Raw genomic sequence first — 19,876 nt, 5'->3', positions numbered from 1 at the left:
AAAATAATAATTGGAACGTAAATTAACAGTTGTTAATATTTTAGGGTTCATATTAGATTTTAGAATAATTTATTTATATTTAAAATTAAATTGACCGATAATTAGGGTTTATATTTGGGTTTTAGAATGATTAATTCATACTGTTTATTAAATTGACCGACGGTTAGGGTTTAGGATTGAGGGTGTAGGGCCGGTAGGCCCTACTCCCTCGAGCCTAAACCCTAATTAAGCGAGGCTGAAGGGCCGAAGGCCCTGAAGCCGAGACGCCGGCGGAATAAATAAATTTACAACCGTTAACATTTAGGGTTTAGGTTTGGCTTGCAGAATGATTAATTCATACTGTATATTAAATTGGCCGACGGTTAGGGTTTAGGATTGAGGGTGTAGGGCCGGTAGGCCCTACTCCCTCGAGCCTAAACCCTAATTAAACGAGGTTGAAGGCCCGAAGGCCCTGAAGCCGAGACGTCGGTGTAATAAATTAATTTACAATCGTTAACATTTAGGGTTTAGGTTTGGGTTGCAGAATGATTAATTTATATTTTAAGTTAAATTGACTGACGGTTAGAGTTTAGGACTGGCCTTAGAATAATTAATATTTGAGAACAAGAAAACAAAACAAACGCCAAGAGAATTAGCGTTTTAATTTGTAACAAAAGAGAAACGCCACATGAGTTGACATTTGATTTTTAAAAGCCAAGCATTAAACGCTAGTATGAATAGCGTTTTTAGATGTAAAAGCCCAGCCCACTTCCAGGTGATCCACTAAAACCATAAACGCTAATTTGAGTAGCGTTTTTCTTTTTTATAAAAAAAATAAAAAACTTTAAACGCTACACGATGTAGCGTTTTTGTTTTAAAAACAAAAACGCTACACGAGAAGCGTCTCTACTGGCTAGTGAGGGCCATGTTTCGGGTATTTTGTTATTTTGGACATTTTCACCCTAAATCTGGTTATTTGGGGCCAAAACCCTTTAGAATTTGATTGTTTAAAACATAGTGTAGTTATAATTTTGACCGAGTATAATTATAATTATATGTTAAAAAGGTGAGGATAGTTTATATATAAAGTATTAAATTATTTGTCAAGTATCAATTCATTAAAAAAGTTACTATTATATTAACTAGCGTTTTACCCGTGCTACGCACCGAATGATTACTTCATAAAATAAAAATAAATTTGGATATTTATAAATTCAAGTATATATGTTATTTTGATATCATTTATATAATTTTATTACATAATATAGGTATAACCTTTTTGAGAAAATAATATTATTTCTTAAATATTCTGAATTTGATCAACGGTAAATGTCACTCGTATTATATGAAATGAAATAACCATATTTTCTTTTCAATCAAATATTAATAAAGATAACTATCGTTTAGAAAACATGGAATGCAATCCTTGTTCCCGGTTTTGAACCTAAAATTTGAATTATCTCGGTTCAGTTTCATACTGATTCTTGAATTTGTACCGATGCTGAGCTAAATTACAATATGAAATATTGAAAAATAATAAGAGAATAAAATATATACATATAAATTATATTATTGTCAACAATTATGTAATACATATGTATAATTATTTTTATAGTCTATATGAGGATTTGGGAGGTAGTTAGAGAATGGGGACGGGAGCGGGGCGAGTGATTTCAGGGCCACAAATATTTTCAATTTCCCGTATTGAATAAAATAATGTATGATTAAGGTCGATTGAATCGGGCGGATGCATCACCTAATATTAGTCATTATTATTATATATAATTTAATTACTTTGTAGGCATAAATTCATTTATACCCGCATAATTAGTCTTTGTGTCCATATTTTAGAAAATTTGTATGCACTTGACTTGTTTATGAAATAATATAAATTATTAAATTTAATGGAGCATGCCGTAAAAGCATAAATTTGTAAAGATTCACCAAGACCATGCAGGCCACGTAATACATGTTAATATTTTAACAACCGCAACAAAACGAAACTATTATTTTGCCATCAAGTAAATAAAAAACTCATTCTAATCTGTAGGTTGTGGAGGCTCGCAAAATTTTTAAAAAAATCTTTCAAATTGATCGAAAATTATAAATATTGATTAGTCATATAAAAAATTTAGGGATGGACTCTAATTTGCTCTAAAATTATCTAAAGTTGAATAATTTATATCGTTGGTGTAAAATTTAGAAATGGCCTCTGATTGGTCCTAAAATAGTTCATATTTTCTGATTGGTTAACTGCATAGTGTAGTAGAAATGCATAGTGTAGTAGAAAGAAAGTTGGAGAATGAATATGATTGGTCTAAAATTTAAGAATGGCATCTGATTGGTCCTAAAATAATTTCTTTTTTCTGATTGGTTAACTGCGGTGTGGTAGACTCAGGTATTATAATAAAGGATTTTTCAATTTCCCGTATTGGATTAAGTAATGTAAGATTAAGGTCGATCGGATCGGATGGGTGCATCACCTAATATCAGTCATTATTATTATTACTATTAAATATAATTTAATTACTTTGTAGGCATAAATTCATTTCTACCCGCATAATTAGTCTTTGTATCCATATTTTAGAATATTTGTATGCACTTAACTTATTTATGAAATAATATAAATTATTAAATTCAATGGAGCATGCCGTAAAAGCATAAATTTGTAAAGATTCACTAAGACCATGCACGCCGCGTAACGTAATACATGTTAATATTTTACCAACCGCAACAAAAGGAAAGTGTTATTTTGCCATCAAGTAAATAAAAAGCTCATTTTTTGATTGGTTAAAGTCCTAAAATAATTTATTTATTTTTAAATTGAATTAAATTTAACATTACTTAAAATAAATCTCAAATTCTATTATTATCTAATTAGATGGTTTCTAATTAGATAATGAAAAGGAGTCTAATTGGATGAGTTATAATCAGATAATGAAAAGAAGTTGATTAATTATATATTGTATAATAAAAAATTGTATTGGTTAAAATAATTCTTATTTTCTGATTGATTAACTATTGGTTAACTGCATAAGTGATAGAAGTAAAGTTGGAGAATGAATATAATTGGTCTAAAATTTAGGAATAGCCTCTGATTGGTCCTAGAATAATTTCTATTTTTTGTTTGGTTAACTGCATAGTGTAGTATAAGGAAAGTTGGAGAATGAATATGATTGTTCTAAAATTTAGAAATGGCATCTGATTGGTCCTAAAATAATTCCTATTTTCTGATTGGTTAACTGCGGTGTGGTAGACTCAAGTATTATAATAGCGGTGTGGTAGACTCAAGTATTATAATAAAGGATTGGGTCATGGACTTGCTACTCCTCTATGTCCAAAAATGCAAATTCTACGTGTGAGAGCCTTTGATCAGGCTGAATTAATTCTGCGAGATGATCCGGATAATCAAATAATTAAATAAAAAAATAATTTGGTGTAATAATATTAATTTCAGATTAATATATAAGATAATCTAAAAATGAGTTTGTAATAAGTAATTGAATGATTGATAAATTAAATCAACAAATTAGATAATGATAGAATAAGAAGTGGTAAAATACATTTGGTTTGAGAGAGAATACATCTTGTTTTATTTTTTTAAATTTAATATTTAAAAATCAGTAAAAGTACTCTTTTGATATGTTCTTTATAAATATGTTTTTGAAACTAAGTATAAAAATTGAGCAGATTGATTAATAGCCTAGTAAACAAACTAGAAGAATGTACGAAATTTCAATCTGAAATTTATGATATAACTAACAAACTATTACATTCCTGATTTATGTACAACACTCACCTCACAAAAGAAAAATGAGAAGATCCTAACAAAAATACATGCAACATGTATAGTACAAGAGAAGAAAACTAGCATTGCTTCCCAAACACCAAGCTGCAAATAATTTGATGGCTGCAGAGCAGCTATCCTGTTTGATTGTACCATAACTATTTACAGTTTCCACACCACTTCTGATAATCTAAACTGTGCATCTCAGATTCTTCCCTAAGCTACTCGGACATATCAAAACAGAGTCGACGCAGAGACCACCTTTCGTATGAGTGCAATCAATCTGCGTCAATGAAAATTTAATATTTGTCAATGCATTAGGCTTCTCGACCACAAAGTCTCCTGCGTGATAGTAAGCCCAGTTTCCTAGATTGTCCAAGAAACAACGCGATACAGCATGTTGGCCATCCAGTGTTGTTAGTTGGAACTGGACGGGTTTTATGTCCCAGCCATGTATGTTTCCAGGATTACAAACCCTGCGTCCAAGTCTCTTTGTTATCTTTCCAAGCTGGAGCCTGAACAAAAGGCTGTATGTTCCTGTGGGAAACTCGAAGTCAATGTCCCCGTCTACTTCAAGCCACCAAATTTGTTGAAGATACGCAATTGTATGAAATCTGTCAAAACAGGAAGAAATGAAGAGTCAGAATATGCTTCCACCAAGTCAATTATCAATTATAAACAGTAAATTGTCATTATATACAAATTCAACAATGATAATTGTACACGAAAGTTATTAAAACTGTTTAGCCATTACCTAGGACTAGTCAAATTGAGTAAAATACTTTGGAAATGCAGAAATTCTGCCTAGATTCTTAGTATGGATACAGACAGGGAGGGCTGCAAACAGCTTGAATTGCTTGTACGCATCTTATCTCGTAAAAACTACTTAACTATTATACAAAGTTTGTCCACATATAATTCGCTAGTATTGTATGTGCTGGATTCTTTTGGATTGAAGAGATCAAAACGTAACTCATTGCTCACAAACGTTTACTAGACCGTTTACATTAAAAAAAGAGAGTAAATCTGCTGTCAAGAATATTGCTACACTGGCAAAGCATATATAGTAACCTTAGTTGTCCAACTTTCGGATTACAAATCATATTCTTTAACGACTAAATTGAGGCATTGAACACAATAATTGTCATGACCCTACAACCTTTCCCTATTCTATACCAGAATATCTTGTTTACGGATCATCCCCTCCAATTAAACACCTTTAATTACTTCTGATAACTACACGAAATCATGTCAATAGTATCTAATCATCAATACATAGTAGTATGAACATGAGTTGAACAAGGACACAAGGAATTCACCTGGATTCCTCAGTCGGAATGTGATTCCAGTATCTCCGATCATCAATCCCTGTAATCGACATCGCCTTTGCCGAAATCGACAAGCACACCCCTCCAGTTCTCTTGTCCACCCATGTTTGCTGCAAGATCAAATCAAAAATCAAAACTCTATGCAAACTATATTTAGTTACTTAGCAAAATTAGAATGTTTCTAGACTTGTCCTGCACTTGTCAATTGCTCACACACACAACTATCTCTCAAAAGAATCGAATAAATGCCAAATACTTTTCGAAGTTCCACATTAATCTATTCATTTCACAAAAAAAATCCCAGAAAATTAACAAGAAACTCATCAAAATCTACACACATTAAATGTATTGAAGTGAATTTATCAAAGATTTACAAGATTAAAGATGACAAAGTGAAAGAAAAGGATGAAACCTTGGTGCCCTTATCAAACGAAATAGGCTTGGTAAGCCTAGCATAAATATCTTTCTTGAGAAGATGAGCAGAGCCCACATCAAGAAACCTGTCCACAAGGTACTTATAGTTCCCGGGCAGCTTATCATCCCATATAAAATCAGAAGATGAAGCAGCCCGAAAAGCCCTGTTAAGTCTCGCGAGCTGACAAATCTCAGGGGGGTCTAAATACGAGAGGACCAAGGCAACGCAGCTTTCGGGTATGTCATCGAGTTTGAGTTTGATGGGACGGTGTGTGGAGGAGGTGGAGTTGGAGAGAGTTGAGGAGGTTGTACCCATTAAAGTGAAGTGTTGGGAGAGACGGAGAGAGGGAGAGAGAGATCGAGAGAGAGAGGGAGAGAGAGGGAGTTAACTACATGTCTTGGTGTAGGTGGAGAAGAAGAGTGGCATCAGGTTCTTATCCAAAGTGTACATGTGGATTTTGGCAGTGAGGTGGTGAACAGCTCACGCTCTTGTACACACGTGGATGGGACGCGAGCTTTGATACGAGGGCCTGCTTACTGTTTTCCTTGGTTCACGGAGACGGTTTTACCGTTTACAGAAAGGAAAATTATTGAGAAATGGTGCTGATTTTTGGCTTTTTGCCCATCCTAAATTGATTTATACACATTTTTCTATTTATTTTGTATTAAATTATCTTTTTTAATTAATAGAATATTTGGTTGAAATGATAAAAGACAAAGATAATTTGGTACAAATTTCAAAAAAAATAATAATAATTTGGTACAAAATAGGACGTAGGGTGTGTATAAATCAGCACCCTTGATAAAATAGTATGTACTTATAAATTATGTTTAAAATGATCGTAAGCATTTAGTAAATAACTAATTGAGAAATCGTGTGTTGCTGCGCCTATAAAAATTGTATTAATGATTCAAAATTAATATTTGAAAAATAAAATAAATTTGCGGCGACTTATAAAAATTATATTAATAATTCAAAATTAATATTTGTAGAATAAAATAAATTTTATATTATAAACATCTCGATGCAATATCAATATTAATATTTAAAATTATAAAATTGGAATATAATTTATGAGTGAAAAAATGATAATAAATTTCTACATGCAATTAACGATTTAAAGTCCGACGAATCCTGATTTTAGTTGTTGTTTTTTTAAAGTAATCATACTCTTAAACACTATTTTTTTTTTAAGATCTTTTCCAAACACTATTTTTCTTTTTTAAGATCTTTTCCAAACACTACTTATCTGAAACGTGATCAGATTAAGTTATGCCAATATATATATCATATAAATTAATCTGAAACAAAAAAGTATGTTTCGTTTTTAATATTTTTCATCAAAAAATTAGAAAAATCGAACGGAGCTATTTGAGATTCGCCACCTACACGCCCCTCGCTTCTATTTTATGTAAGTATATTAAAATTTGTTTATAAATCATATCCGCCCCCTCACCGTATGTGTACGATGTCGTTGCACAATTAAGAATGATACCACCATCGAGTTAGAAATCGAGCGAGAAAACTATCACGAGAGAGGGGTAGGATTGTGGTACAGAGAGAAGGTTGTGTTTAGATAATTGAAAACCCTACAACCTACCGGGATATTTATGAGTGCAGCTCTCGTGATAGGATTGTGGTACAGAGAGAAGGTTGTGTTTAGATAATTGAAAACCCTACAACCTACCGGGATATTTATAAGTGCAGAGAGACCTGTGCGCTACTCTTTTTCATAATTAAATAATCTAAAAAAGAATTAGATTAAAAAACTTGCAAGTTATCATATTCTATAAATAATCTGAAATAAAATTAGATTAATTTATATCAAGATATATACCATGTCCATTAATCTGAAACAAAAAAAAAAGTAGTTTTTATTTTGATATTTTCATCCAAGAATTAGAAAAATAGAACGGAATTATTTGAGATACGCCACCTACACGCCCATCGCTTCTTCTTGATATAAGTATATTGATTTAACCGGAAAAAATCCTTGAATTATTTTATTTTTGTTATTTGAAGTTCAAAACGTAAATAAAATGATTAAATTTTAAATTGTTCTTATTCTATTCTTTAAAATCAAAACATAAATAAAATAGCCTTTTTCATAATTGAAATCCATGCTTTGACCTCGTTTAATATTATTGTTAAAAATGATAGATTTTTTCTGAAAATCATATAAAAAGTTGTTTAATAAATATAAAACGGGTTTCTCAAAATAGCTGTCGGAAATTTAATACAACTTTTACAAGAAATTTTTGTTATTTAACTATTAAATTTCATCAAAAATATTATCTTTTCATTTTATAATTCAAAATATGTAATATCATAAAAATTAATAAATAATTATTTAATTTCTGAAATATCACTTTGTTAGTACAACATTTTGAATATCTATCCAAACTGACCCTTTATCATAGATAAATAATTTATACGAGTATAACTTAAAAAGTTAATTAAAATATATAATATTTTATGTAACTTTGTTTAAATTTTTATCTATACTAATAGTAACAATATATTTTTAAATTCGCACACCATAGAAAAACCGTTTTAAATTATCACTTACTTAATTTAGTAGAAAACAATGTCCCACAAAAGTGAAAGAGAAGCACTAACACGCGCCCCTGGCAGAGTGGATAACGTTGAAAACAAATTGGCATTTACGAGAAGCACTTGGCAACAACTTGGATAATCATTTATAGGAGTAGTAGTATTACTACTTTATTATTGCTTTCCGTAGTGCGGACTCTTTGGCCTTCAATACCACCTGGTTAGCAATTGAATAAACACTAAACAAAATACACCTTCCATCCAGATTGTAGGATCCAAACCGCTAAAAACTGATTAGAATCTTCACAATAACAATATTTGTACATTTAATTTTATTATGGCCATATTTAAGAGTTAGAGGTAGAGGTTTGAGATAAAATTAACAATATTTGTACATTTAATTTTATTATGGCCATATTTAAGAGTTAGAGGTAGAGGTTTGAGATAAAATTAGAAGTTTGAGAGATTTTAAAGGTTTGAGCATTTCAACCCCGCTGATGTTAGGGTTTGATAGTTTGCGGATTGAAATAGAGATCTGGCTTCAAAAAGCTAATTTCGAAAAAGTTACTTTAAGGAGGGGTTAAATGGCATTTACGTCACTTAACTGGATACTAACTTTCAGTTGGGTCATCCAACTCAAAAAACTTTCAATGAGGTCACAAATCAAAAAATAATATTCAATCTAGTCATCATACACGATAAAAGTTTCACAACCGTTAAGTGGCGTTGACAATAAACGGAACTCCGTCTATTGTTGCCACATCAGGTGACATATCACCTGCCACATCAATAATTAACCACTCAGTTGCAAATCCGACCCACAACCCACCCCCTTATAACCCTAACAGTGAAAACCTAACTTTCAACACTAGAAATCAACTTCTAATTGTAAACCTAACTTCAGAGATGGTTCAAACTGGATTAGGTGTTGCAGAATCTAGGAGGAGTTTGCTTTAATTCGTGATGTTGTCGATGAGTTCCCGTATATTGCAATGGATATCGATGAGTTTGGGTTGTATATATGCGTGCGTCGACATCAGTGGGTAATCCACCGTGGCTCGAAGGGAGATATGATACGAGGTGGAGAGGAAGAGAAAACGGGATACAAAAAGGTGGATGACGGTGTGATGGGTGTGTGTGGTTTGCGAGGTTTGCATTGAAGTCTCACCGCCACAGCGATGGCGGTGGCCGGAGTGGAAGAACATGTGGCAAGGGCGAAAGGTTTACTAAGAGATGGAGAGGAGTTTGTGGGTATATAGTTGCGTATGAGCTCGATGGTAAAGGGAGACAAAACCATCACCGTCGGTAATGGTGGTGAAGTGCTGTGGAGAAGATGAAAAGGCATAAAAGGGGATAAGAAGATTAATTAGGTTATATCAATTGGGTTGGGTCGGGTGTAATTCTTAGATGAAGTCCACGCCACGTCAGATTGCTCACTCAGCTTTCCATCCATTTTTTAACGTTAGTAACGGCAAGTGACATGTTTGAAATTTCTTACGAGAATAGTGAGTTGACTGATAGCTTTTTGAGTTGGATGACCCAACTGAAAGTTAGTATCGAGTTGGGTGACCTAAAAGCCATTTAACCCCTTTAAGGAGTTTTTAGGTTAAAGGATTTGATATGTGTCATAAAAAGCTAATCAAACTGCTATTTACCAAACAATTTTACAAAAAATCGTTAATTCAATCCGCTGGTCAAAACATATATTTCAATCAGTTAGTCAAAACATTTTATTCAATCCGCTAACCACCCGCTAGTCAAAACATATACTTCAATCAATTAGTCAAAACATTTTATTCAATCCGCTAACCGCTAATTGTGGAAAGGGCCTATATGTAACATAATGGGAACTCAAACCTGACGCGAAGTGTTTGTTTTAGTTCATTTTTGAAAAAACTGAATTGTTGTATTAAAAATATTTTTTGAATAGTTTTGCTAAGAAACTAGTATCCAGCAATACATGCTACAAAATGGAACATGGAAGATTTACAAAATAGTAACATTACGTATCACAGATTTTATCTCAATTTTTTAATATCAAATTTAATATCAAATAACATGGCAGGTAGACAGATATTTTTAGTTTCATGATTTATGTGCATGCAAGACTTTTATTATTATTAGTTTGGGTAAGATCAATCATACATTTTTAAATTATTTTTTATTTATTTATGACAACAAAAAATATAGTAAAATATTTATATTATTGTTTTGTAGTGACTAAAAAATACATTTATTTAATTAGATCTACCATTTTTAAATTGTTATTAATGAAATTTTATTGTTTTTTTAAATTGCTATTTAATTAAATATTTGATATTAAATTTTATAATTAAGATATATACATATTTAAACGAGACCCTGTCTATTTGTATTTTAATCTCACACCGTTAGCAACCTTGAAAAAAGTACATATATTAAAAGAAATCTTGAAGAGCAGCATTCCATGTGTAAATTTTTGAATTCCAGTATTACAAGTAACATGAAGCCCAAAGTACATACATACAAAGTGCACTCTCCTCTATGTATTATTTATAGTTTTTATTCAAATTATATCTTATTTACCTTTTCCCAAAAGTTTATTCAATTAAAGATGCACTAAGAAACAAAATATATTCATACCCAAATAAACAAGGTCAGATATGAATTAAGGTTGGATTTAATTTATTTACAGGATAAGAAAAGTAATACTCCCTCCGTCCCAATGAATTGTATACGGTTTCCTTTTTGAGACGTCCCATCAATTGTATACATTCCAAAAGTAGTAAAATTTTATAATATAAAACATCATTGCACCCACTACTTTCCTCCACTATCTTCATTCTATAATAATATAAACACTATTACACCCACTGCTTTCCTCTATTATCTTAAATCTATTATTAAATATAAATGGGTCTCACCATTATACCTATTTTTCATCTAACTTTACTTATTTTTTACACAATTTCTTGGTCTCCGTATCCCAGCCATTTGTATACAAATGACTGGGACGGAGGGAGTAACATTTCTGGGCAACAATAATAGCAATATGAGACTATAATAAGTTCCTGTAATCCATTCTTATCCACCTCGGGTCCTGGACCTGAGTCAGCAATATCACTTTTACACATCATCAGATACCTGTCCATGTCATCCCAAGATCTTTCCATGGTTACAATTATTATGAGAAAAATAGTGATATTCTTATTATAAGAAAACCTTTTTCATCTTAAAAAAATAAAAATTGAAATATATATCATAAATCTGCTTACGAAGAAATTACAAGCAGTTTCAAGTAATTAAGAGGACCTCTTATTCTCTAAAAAAATAAAGATCTTTTATTGACATATACAATCCAAATATGAATGAAAAATGATAGTTATCCAAAAAATTATCCCCAATTTTTTTTTATCGAATTCTAAATTGTAATATTTGATTAGTTCCACTAACATCAATAATAACGTACGAGACTCTATGCAACGTAAATTATTTAATTAAAATCAATAACTTACTTGTCACGTCATTCGAAAAAAGTTTCAGTATAGTACTTCATCGGAATATGCATATTTATTTAAACCGTTAAAAGACACGTATGTGCCAATCAATATACTTATATAAAGGAGAAGCGAGGGGCGTGTAAGTGGCGCCTCTCACATCACTCCGTTCTATTTTTCTAATTTTCTGGAATTTTTGGATGAAACATCACTCCGTTCTATTTTTCTAATTTTCTGGAATTTTTGGATGAAAAATATCAAAAATTAGAATTACCTTTTTTAGTTTCGGATATATTAGAAGTAAGTTTCAGAATCTGATTTTGTTTCAGATTATTTATAGAATATATTAGCTTGAAAGTTTTAATCTGATTTTATTTCAGATTATTTAATTATGGGAAAGACAGATTATTTATGGAATATAGTAGCTTGAAAATTTTAATCTGATTTTGTTCAGATTATTTAATTATGGAAAAGAGTAGCAAACAAGTCTCTCTGCAACTATAAATACCCGTATCGATAGTAGGGTTTTGGATCATCTAAACACAACCTTCTCTCTCAATACCACAAATCTGCCTGATAGTTCTTTTACTCAGATTTTTAAATGAGAAGCGAGGGGAGATTTTTAAAGGAGAAGCGAGGGGCGTGTAGGTGGCGCCTCTCACATCGTTCCGTTCTATTTTTCTAATTTTCTGAAATTTTTGGATGAAAAATATCAAAAATTAGAAATACTATTCTCTTGCTCGATTTCTAACTCGGAGTTGTCGTTCTTCTACAACGATAAATGAAGACGGTTTATACAGTAAAGGTTGTTGCAAGCAAATGTAGTTATAGACCGTTATATTGGAGTCGACAAATACAAACATGGGAAAAAAATATAGTCTTGACATGATATTGATGGTTGATGTCAATACATTAACTATTAGTGATGTATGTTTGTTGGTTATTCTTTTATAATATTTGTTTTGTTCATCGGACATGTTTATTATTGTTAATTTTTATATTATTTACTTTGTATACATGAAAAAATTATTTATGCATTATCCGTTTGCTCCGTTCAAGCAACTTTTAAAAGGGTAGTTATATTTAAGTTAGATGTTTTTGTGCACAATCAATCCAAAAAAATTGGAGGAAGGTGACAATGTAAGAACATGATTATTTTGAAAAAAAACAAATAAAATTAAGATTTGTCATGCTTTAAATTGTTAATTACGTGTATAAATTTATTTTCATTTTTTCACCATGAATTATAGTCCAATTTTACAATTTTATATATTAGTATTGGTATCACATCAAGATTTTTATAATATAAATTTATTTTATCCTACAATTATTAACTTTGAAACATTAATATACCTTTTATAGACAGGCATAAAATTATTTTATTCTACAAATATTAATATTGAATTATTAATATAATTTTTATAGGCCGCCGCAACGCGCGGTTTCTCAACTAGTTCTATTTAAAGTGATTCGTATCTACTTCTATATATTAAAAGGGGACTAGGGGCAAAAAGAGCAAAGAAAATGCCCGTGAAATTACTTGTATACCCTTAATTTTCACCCAATTTCTGTAATGCCATGGCCTCTTTGTTTTCCCCGCCAGTTTCTACTGTCCGTCTGCTTTATGTCTTGGCTCTCAAAAATTGCCCTCTTGCTTGTAGTTTAGCTGTTAACTCGTAAGATGTGTTTACCCTGCATCGATTTCTAAGAGTCCTGGAAATCATTGGTCAATTTAGATTGTGAACAAGGCATATACATCTATAGTCAGCCTTCGGCGGTGTTTTTCGTCCTTCTAATTATAGTTAAAACATTCCGTTCTCTAGGGTTGTTGTGTTAGTAAAGAGAATTGGATTGCAGGATATGCGATTGTGGCAAAGGTAATTTTATTGTACTTACTATTCTTTCGAGATGTCTGATTATAATATGCCTCTCTAAATTTTTCACCTGTTCTGTGTGTTGTGTGTCATTTGTGATTGAGTCAATCAGTATATAATTTTGATGCATATTGTTAATTTCACTCTGGGAAATTTATATGCTGTTGTTCGGTCTATTAGTTCCAGTTATTTTCGTCAATTTTGTTTGTGGTTTGTTTTAACCTGCCATTGGAACTGTAAAGTAAATTGTATGCTATTGATCAAGATTCAAGCGTTTGTAGATAATTGTCTTTGTGACAACAGATACTTATAAGTTGGGCCAACTGTAAGAAGTAAAATTTCTAGGCACATGGTATAGAGGAATCATGGGAATGTAATTGTTTTCACTTGGTCCTGTATCCTTGGTGTAGGCAATTTCATTTTTGGTTTGCAACAAGAAAACTGAAGACTGAGATTTTTAATATTTTGCTCAATACCTTGTAGGTCTATGTCTCCCTTGAGCCACCTTGCTGGACGGTAGACGCAGACAAACTCATGAAGTCTTTTACTTCCAAGACAAAAGCTGTAGTATTGAACAGGTATGCATAATTTGTATCTTTGTAATTCTGTGTATTGGAAGTCTCGAGTAAAGCATAAAAGATAACTGTATGCGTTTGCATAGTAATGAGTGATAAAGAACAACAATATTGCAAAGAACAACAATTAATCATCTGGTACACGAAGTTAGTTGTGTATGAGGCTTCGAGACTAATTATTTGAACTGACTGTGTATGTGGATCGCCAAATGCTCATAAAGTCGTGGTTTGTCTACTTGTAAATGAGTACTCAAGAGGCATGTATTACTTTGCAGTATTAGGTTATCGTTGACAAGAAACATAGACAATAGAGGAAATTCGATAGTATGGTCAAGTGTCTACTTGTTATCCCCAAGGTTCGGACCTTGGAAAATGTAGAAAGAAGGGCAATGTTATGTTTCCCCATCCCCTGCTGATGTTGCCTGTGGGGGAATTGTAGATTGAATACTTCTCTTGTATGCTTAAAGAGTATCTTAAGTTGAGACAGATTATTTATAGGAAACTGTTAAATAGCTCAGTATAGCAACTGCCTTGTTTCTATCAGAAAAACAATTTTAGAAAATTCAATTTCCAAGCAGTCGATCGGATATTATTGTCTGCAAGACTGTAACTAAAATGTGTTGAAAACCAAAAATGTAAGCATGGGTATCAGAACAGGCTGACACTTCGTAATCTGAAGGATTTTTAACGAAGTTAAGGATGTGGATGACATAGTACACTTTAATTATTTAAAATTCCTTTAGTTTTTCTATAACCCGATCAATGTATTTTGTGCCACTTTGTACTCCAATTTATCCATTGTGCAGATCAAATGATATTTACATATTAAGGTGCAAATGAATCTGTAATTTCATTCAGACTTTGAATTATGATTTGTTTTCTCATAGACTATGGAACTGCTATATATATAAGATCATCTGAGAAATATTTCTAGGAAATTTCTTTCATGGGACTGCACTTCAATTATAAGTAGTATCAGACTAATGCAGTAGTTTCCATAATTAGATACAATTTTGCAATAAGACTTGGTCAGTAATTTACTCGAGTGTTATGGATACTGTTCGTTTTAAAACTAATAACATTAGTCAGAAGATTTCATTGTACATCGCTTGTATAATTAATATTAATTGATTTGCTTATGCAAAGTTTCACAGTCCTCACAACCCGACTGGAAAAGTTTTCACTCAGGATGAGCTAGAGATTATTGCTGGAGCCTGCAGAACATGGGATTCCCTAGCTGGTAAAAGATTATTTATGATATTAATTCTTTCGTTTATTCTTAATAGTTTGGATGCGATGCAAAAGAGTTTTAAGTAATGCTCATATAAGCTGCATCATGTTCCCTTGAAATTCATGACTGGACATTTGAATTTTCTGTTTTCTAGCATCAGGAAATTTTGAGTGTAGCACTTGATACATTGAACCAACCCGTCCTATCAAATTTAGATACATATTTTGATACTGGCTTGCAGAAACAGAGAAATTTGGGTATCTCTTTTGTGTTATTATGAGCTTCTCATTAGCATTCTCATTGTTTCTTTCTGGCCTAATTTATATGCAGGTATATGAGCATATTATTTATGACAACGAGAGGCATCCTGAAAATGCAACTAATGCAGTCAACTCGAATGAGGAGCAGAGTTGATAAGTCTGCTCAGAATTCCGTCCAATATACAGTGTAAGAAGCTAACTTTATGCTTTTATGGAAACATTTGTATGATTTAAGGGTCTGGTTTTGGACTGAGATGAATATAAAAATTTAACGTTGTTATATGCTATCAACGAACTCTAACAGTGTATGGTGAGTAGGTAAAACCCGTTTATTCCTTTATGTATGTTGGACGTAGCAGGAGAAGTTTCATTTATTAATACGCAAGCTTTTGACAAGAAACTGCGTTTTTATATCTGTGAAAATCTGAACAAATTCATATCAATTCTTCAGCCTTTGTGCCTTTGTAACCTCTTCTCTTGATGTGGATTTTAATATGCAGTGCTACAATTAATATAAGCAAATAATTCACCCGAATAGAGTGTTGCTCTATGTTATTTTCTTCTCTCTTACTTCTGGTTTATTTTTCGTTATGGTCAACTACAGTAATTTAGATACTCACACACGGTGCACCGCTGAGGTTTAAATCCTCGATCTCCTGTTGTTAAGGGAAGAGGGATATCCTTGATGGTGACTTTTACATACTTGCTTTGGGAATGTCCTTTGATTGTTTCTTAAGAAAAGCTATTGAACTTAGTTTTACTGGCCAAGGTCATAAATAAATTTAGTCAGAATGAAATAGTAGACTACTTTTCATACAATTTCTGTTTTCCAGTTGGAGCGCAGAAATAAGTACAGGATACTTCACATTTAATTTCATTAGAAATACAGAGTGGTTATTACTTTCTTAATTTTTTTTGTTACAAGGTACTTGAATAGTCAGCTCTGTGGTTGTTCATGATGCAGGTTTGGTAACATGGAGCCTGGCACACATATATTTTTGAAAGATCATACATTACTTTTTTCAAAAGTGAAAGTGTTACGTGGATAAACTACATGTCTGGGATCATAAATAGACGGAGTCGGATGAATTTTTGTTTAGTTAGTCAAGTTTGGTTGTTTAGAGTTAGAGAGACAAGATTGGTGGTTAAATTTATCGAATACATTTGAAAGAGTATGATTTTGTTTAAAACCGAGTTCGATGGAATGTAGTCTATCATTTCTTTACAATAAATTACATTCAAATGTGTGCGGCTTCACATTTTTCTTTCTGCATATAGGTGGAGCATAGAAACCTTGCAAATGGAATAGCACGGGGTGGGGTTCCATCAACAAGAATTGTAGGGTACAAAGTTTGTTGGTCTGATGGATGCAATGATGTAGATATTCTTGCAGCGTTTAATGAAGCAATTGCTGATGGAGTTGATATTATTTCAATATCTGTTGGAGGAGCTGCTATGGATTATTTTCAAGATTCAATTGTTATTGGATCTTTCCATGCAATGAAAAATCGGATATTCGCTTCTCCATCAGCTGGTAATAGTGGCAATGAACCTGGCAGAGTCACCAATATTTTGCCTTGGATTCTTTCAGTTGCTGCTAGCACGTTCATGACAAAGGTGCAACTAGGCAATGGCCTGAAACTTGATCAAAAATTTGGGTCTTGGTATCATCACATAATACAAATAGTATATCTATAAACTGATACTCCCTCCGTCCCTTTCGATTGTGAGCATTTTGGGGGAAGAGTTTGAACCATATTTTAAAACTCCTATAAAATATAACTTCATATTTTATTTTAACAGTTTTTTTCCTAAATAAAATTTTAATGTTCAAATTTTTATTCAAAAAGAAGAAAATTTCAAAATAAGTTATGATTAATACATCGGGTAGATATGTTATTTTGATTAGATATTAAGGTCAAATTATGATATACATATATGTTCAATTTAATTTTGTTAATTGTTATGCCTGAATTGATCATGACCTTTTTAGTCGATTAGCTAGCTTTTTTTTACGTCGGTTTAAGTTTTATGAAAATCACTTTGTATTTGATACTTTATAGATATATGTCTTTTAAATAAAAGATCACAAAATATATTGTTATACAAAATATTTCTGTTTGTAGAACATTCATGATATTCGGGTCCACAATATAATAGTGGTTTTAAACTAACTTTTATTTTTAAAAAATTTATTTATAAACACTAAGTGAAATATTATAATTATAATTATAATACATATAAAAGATACAGTTGAAATAACAAAATATTATTCTCCGTTGTTCTAATAATTATAAAATGATTTAAAAGTATACACATATTTCATATAAGAAACTAATATCGATATATATATACAGGCCCGTGGCTTGCACGGGCTTCTACGCTAGTTTTTGATTAAATCACCTAATTCAATCTAGAGAGGATAAATTCCAAATGATATGGAAAGATTCTTGTGGGTCTAGCACTAGCAGGCTAGAATTTGGGGGAGTAATTAAGTAGTCTATTTCCTTTTCGTGATTGGTGTATGATTTTAGAAGGAGACAAAGTAGCAATAAGGCGAGATGATGGGAAGCAAGTGAGGGCGTACTCAAAAACTGTGGTTACCGGTAGGGCGTATGGCTACAAAATGATTCAGATCATACTACTATCGGATCATCAAGATTTGGATTCATGATCATTTTATTATCATATATATCGATTCTAGATATTTGGAAACCGAATCTAAATTGTATGAGTTAAGTGTATTGTATGTTATATTTTATATATTCTAACCGGATAGTTTATGATCCATCGAATATGAGTCATATATAATTTATTAACATCAAATATTATTTTTATTTCAATATTAAAACGGTCTTTCTAATGTGTGGCCAAGGGCACACAATAAACACTAGATTCTATACAAATGGGCTAGTTTGATTGGTGGAGTTGATGTGAATGCAGGAGGGCCATTCACATTTATTATTCACACACCAATCAAAATGAGCTACTCCCTCTGTTTCAATTTATATGTCCACTTTCAAAAAAAAATTTGGTTTCAAATTAGTTGTCCACTTCAACTTTCAATACAAAATCATGTATCCAAAGTCATTTTTACATCACATATCTCTTATTTATATTTCCTAGATCAATCTCATACCACATATTATGATCATTTAATGCAATTAATTTGTAAACAACCACTTTTCTTAAACTGTGTGATTTTTTGAAAGTGGACATCTAATTTGAAACGGAGGGAGTATTTTTATTGGAGTTAGGGACTATTGTGTGCCCTTGGGCACACCATAGAAAATCTCATATTAAAATAATTATTATTTAGTCTAAATAAACATGATATTATAAAAATATAACAACTATAAATCAAAATTTATAATTACACGCAAGTATATACTATAATTTATTAATTATATATGAAGATAACATGCATTATCACAGTGAATATATTCTATTTTGCGAAGATTTAAATTTAAATAATATATTTAAAATTTACAAAATGATGCCTAACTTCTTACAAATGTAATTTGTATATGATATCTAATCGAATATAAAACATAGATTATATTCTGGTATCCGAATAGGATCATATTATGAAATATAATACGAGACTTAAACTTAATTCGAGCATGCTTATATCTGTATCGGATTGGAATCGTTCCCAAAACAAATTTAAAATATATATCATATTTTTGAATCGGATATAAGATGGGATACTCACCTTTGTAATAAAAAATAAAAAATGAGATACTAGATAGTTGGGATCGATTTACAACCCGTGACTCCCTTGACACCCCCGGGCCCGGGCCCCCCTCCCTCCTTTTTAGCTTGTGATTGCTTCTGGTGGTTTATTCCGGAGCAAACGTTTGGGACGGAATACTTGATTTTAAGATTATTATAAAATATAATTTTATAAAATTTTAAAATAAATTATATAATTATTATTTATAAATATTTTAAATATGTGTCAAATAATAAAAATAATCGTATAGAATATTAAATACAATAATCAGGTGCAAACAAAAAAAATCTCAAATGATCATTAGTCAATACTCATGCAGATGTTAGGCTAAGATTATTTCCGTCGGAAAATATCAAGAAGATATTAAGGTGGTGTTTTTTTGCAAGAAGCAGAAGCTGCTTCTGGCTGCTTCTGTTTTTTTACCCGTTTGTGTGAAGAAGTAGAAGTACTTTTACGAAGCTAAGAATGCTAAGTTCTCTCTCACAGCTCCTGCTTCTTTTCCAAACACTTTATTAACTTATTTATTTCTCACTTCTACTCCATTTCTTTATTATAAGCAAGAAGTCATTTTTTTTAAATTAACCCAAACAGCCTTTAAGTATGGAATGAGGAGGGATGGCCGGATGGGCATAGAGTGTCTTCGTCTTATAAGAAAAATGACC

At 31.6% G+C, this 19,876-nt stretch overlaps 1 protein-coding gene and 1 long non-coding RNA gene across 3 annotated transcripts; one reads left to right on the top strand and one right to left on the bottom strand.

Moving 5' to 3' along the window:
- Positions 1 to 3,705: 3,705 nt before the first annotated feature.
- On the bottom strand, positions 3,706 to 5,926 carry LOC108193758 (F-box protein PP2-A13). The gene is made up of 3 exons (XM_017360569.2): positions 5,507 to 5,926; positions 5,086 to 5,204; positions 3,706 to 4,380 (listed from the first exon to the last, which is right to left on the bottom strand). The coding sequence occupies exons 1-3, from the start codon at positions 5,822 to 5,824 to the stop codon at positions 3,957 to 3,959; spliced, it is 861 nt and encodes a 286-aa protein (XP_017216058.1). The 5' UTR covers positions 5,825 to 5,926; the 3' UTR covers positions 3,706 to 3,956.
- A 7,224-nt stretch (positions 5,927 to 13,150) lies between these two features.
- On the top strand, positions 13,151 to 17,278 carry LOC108194349 (uncharacterized). Of its 2 annotated transcripts, none has more exons than XR_001801415.2 (5): positions 13,151 to 13,415; positions 13,896 to 13,990; positions 15,134 to 15,227; positions 15,549 to 15,665; positions 16,757 to 17,278. It is a non-coding gene; the product is annotated as an uncharacterized LOC108194349 (long non-coding RNA). The 2 variants fall into 2 exon arrangements; XR_001801416.2 differs by lacking the exon at positions 16,757 to 17,278 and adding an exon at positions 16,443 to 16,723.
- The last annotated feature ends 2,598 nt before the right edge of the window (positions 17,279 to 19,876 follow it).

The sequence above is a fragment of the Daucus carota genome, chromosome 7 (assembly GCF_001625215.2).
Source record: "Daucus carota subsp. sativus chromosome 7, DH1 v3.0, whole genome shotgun sequence".
In the NCBI taxonomy this organism is placed as follows: Eukaryota; Viridiplantae; Streptophyta; class Magnoliopsida; order Apiales; family Apiaceae; genus Daucus; species Daucus carota.
The sequence above is the reverse complement of the archived record's forward strand: the minus strand, read 5'-3'. Positions and strand labels throughout refer to the sequence as shown.

Excerpts from the sequence above, each read along its gene's own strand:
- LOC108193758 (XM_017360569.2), bottom strand. The coding sequence starts at position 5,824 with ATGGGTACAACCTCCTCAACTCTCTCCAACTCCACCTCCTCCACACAC. Across the intron at positions 5,205-5,506 it reads CGTTTGATAAGGGCACCAAG|CAAACATGGGTGGACAAGAG; the intron begins GTTTCATCCTTT and ends TTGATCTTGCAG. Across the intron at positions 4,381-5,085 it reads ATTCCGACTGAGGAATCCAG|ATTTCATACAATTGCGTATC; the intron begins GTGAATTCCTTG and ends CTGTTTTGACAG.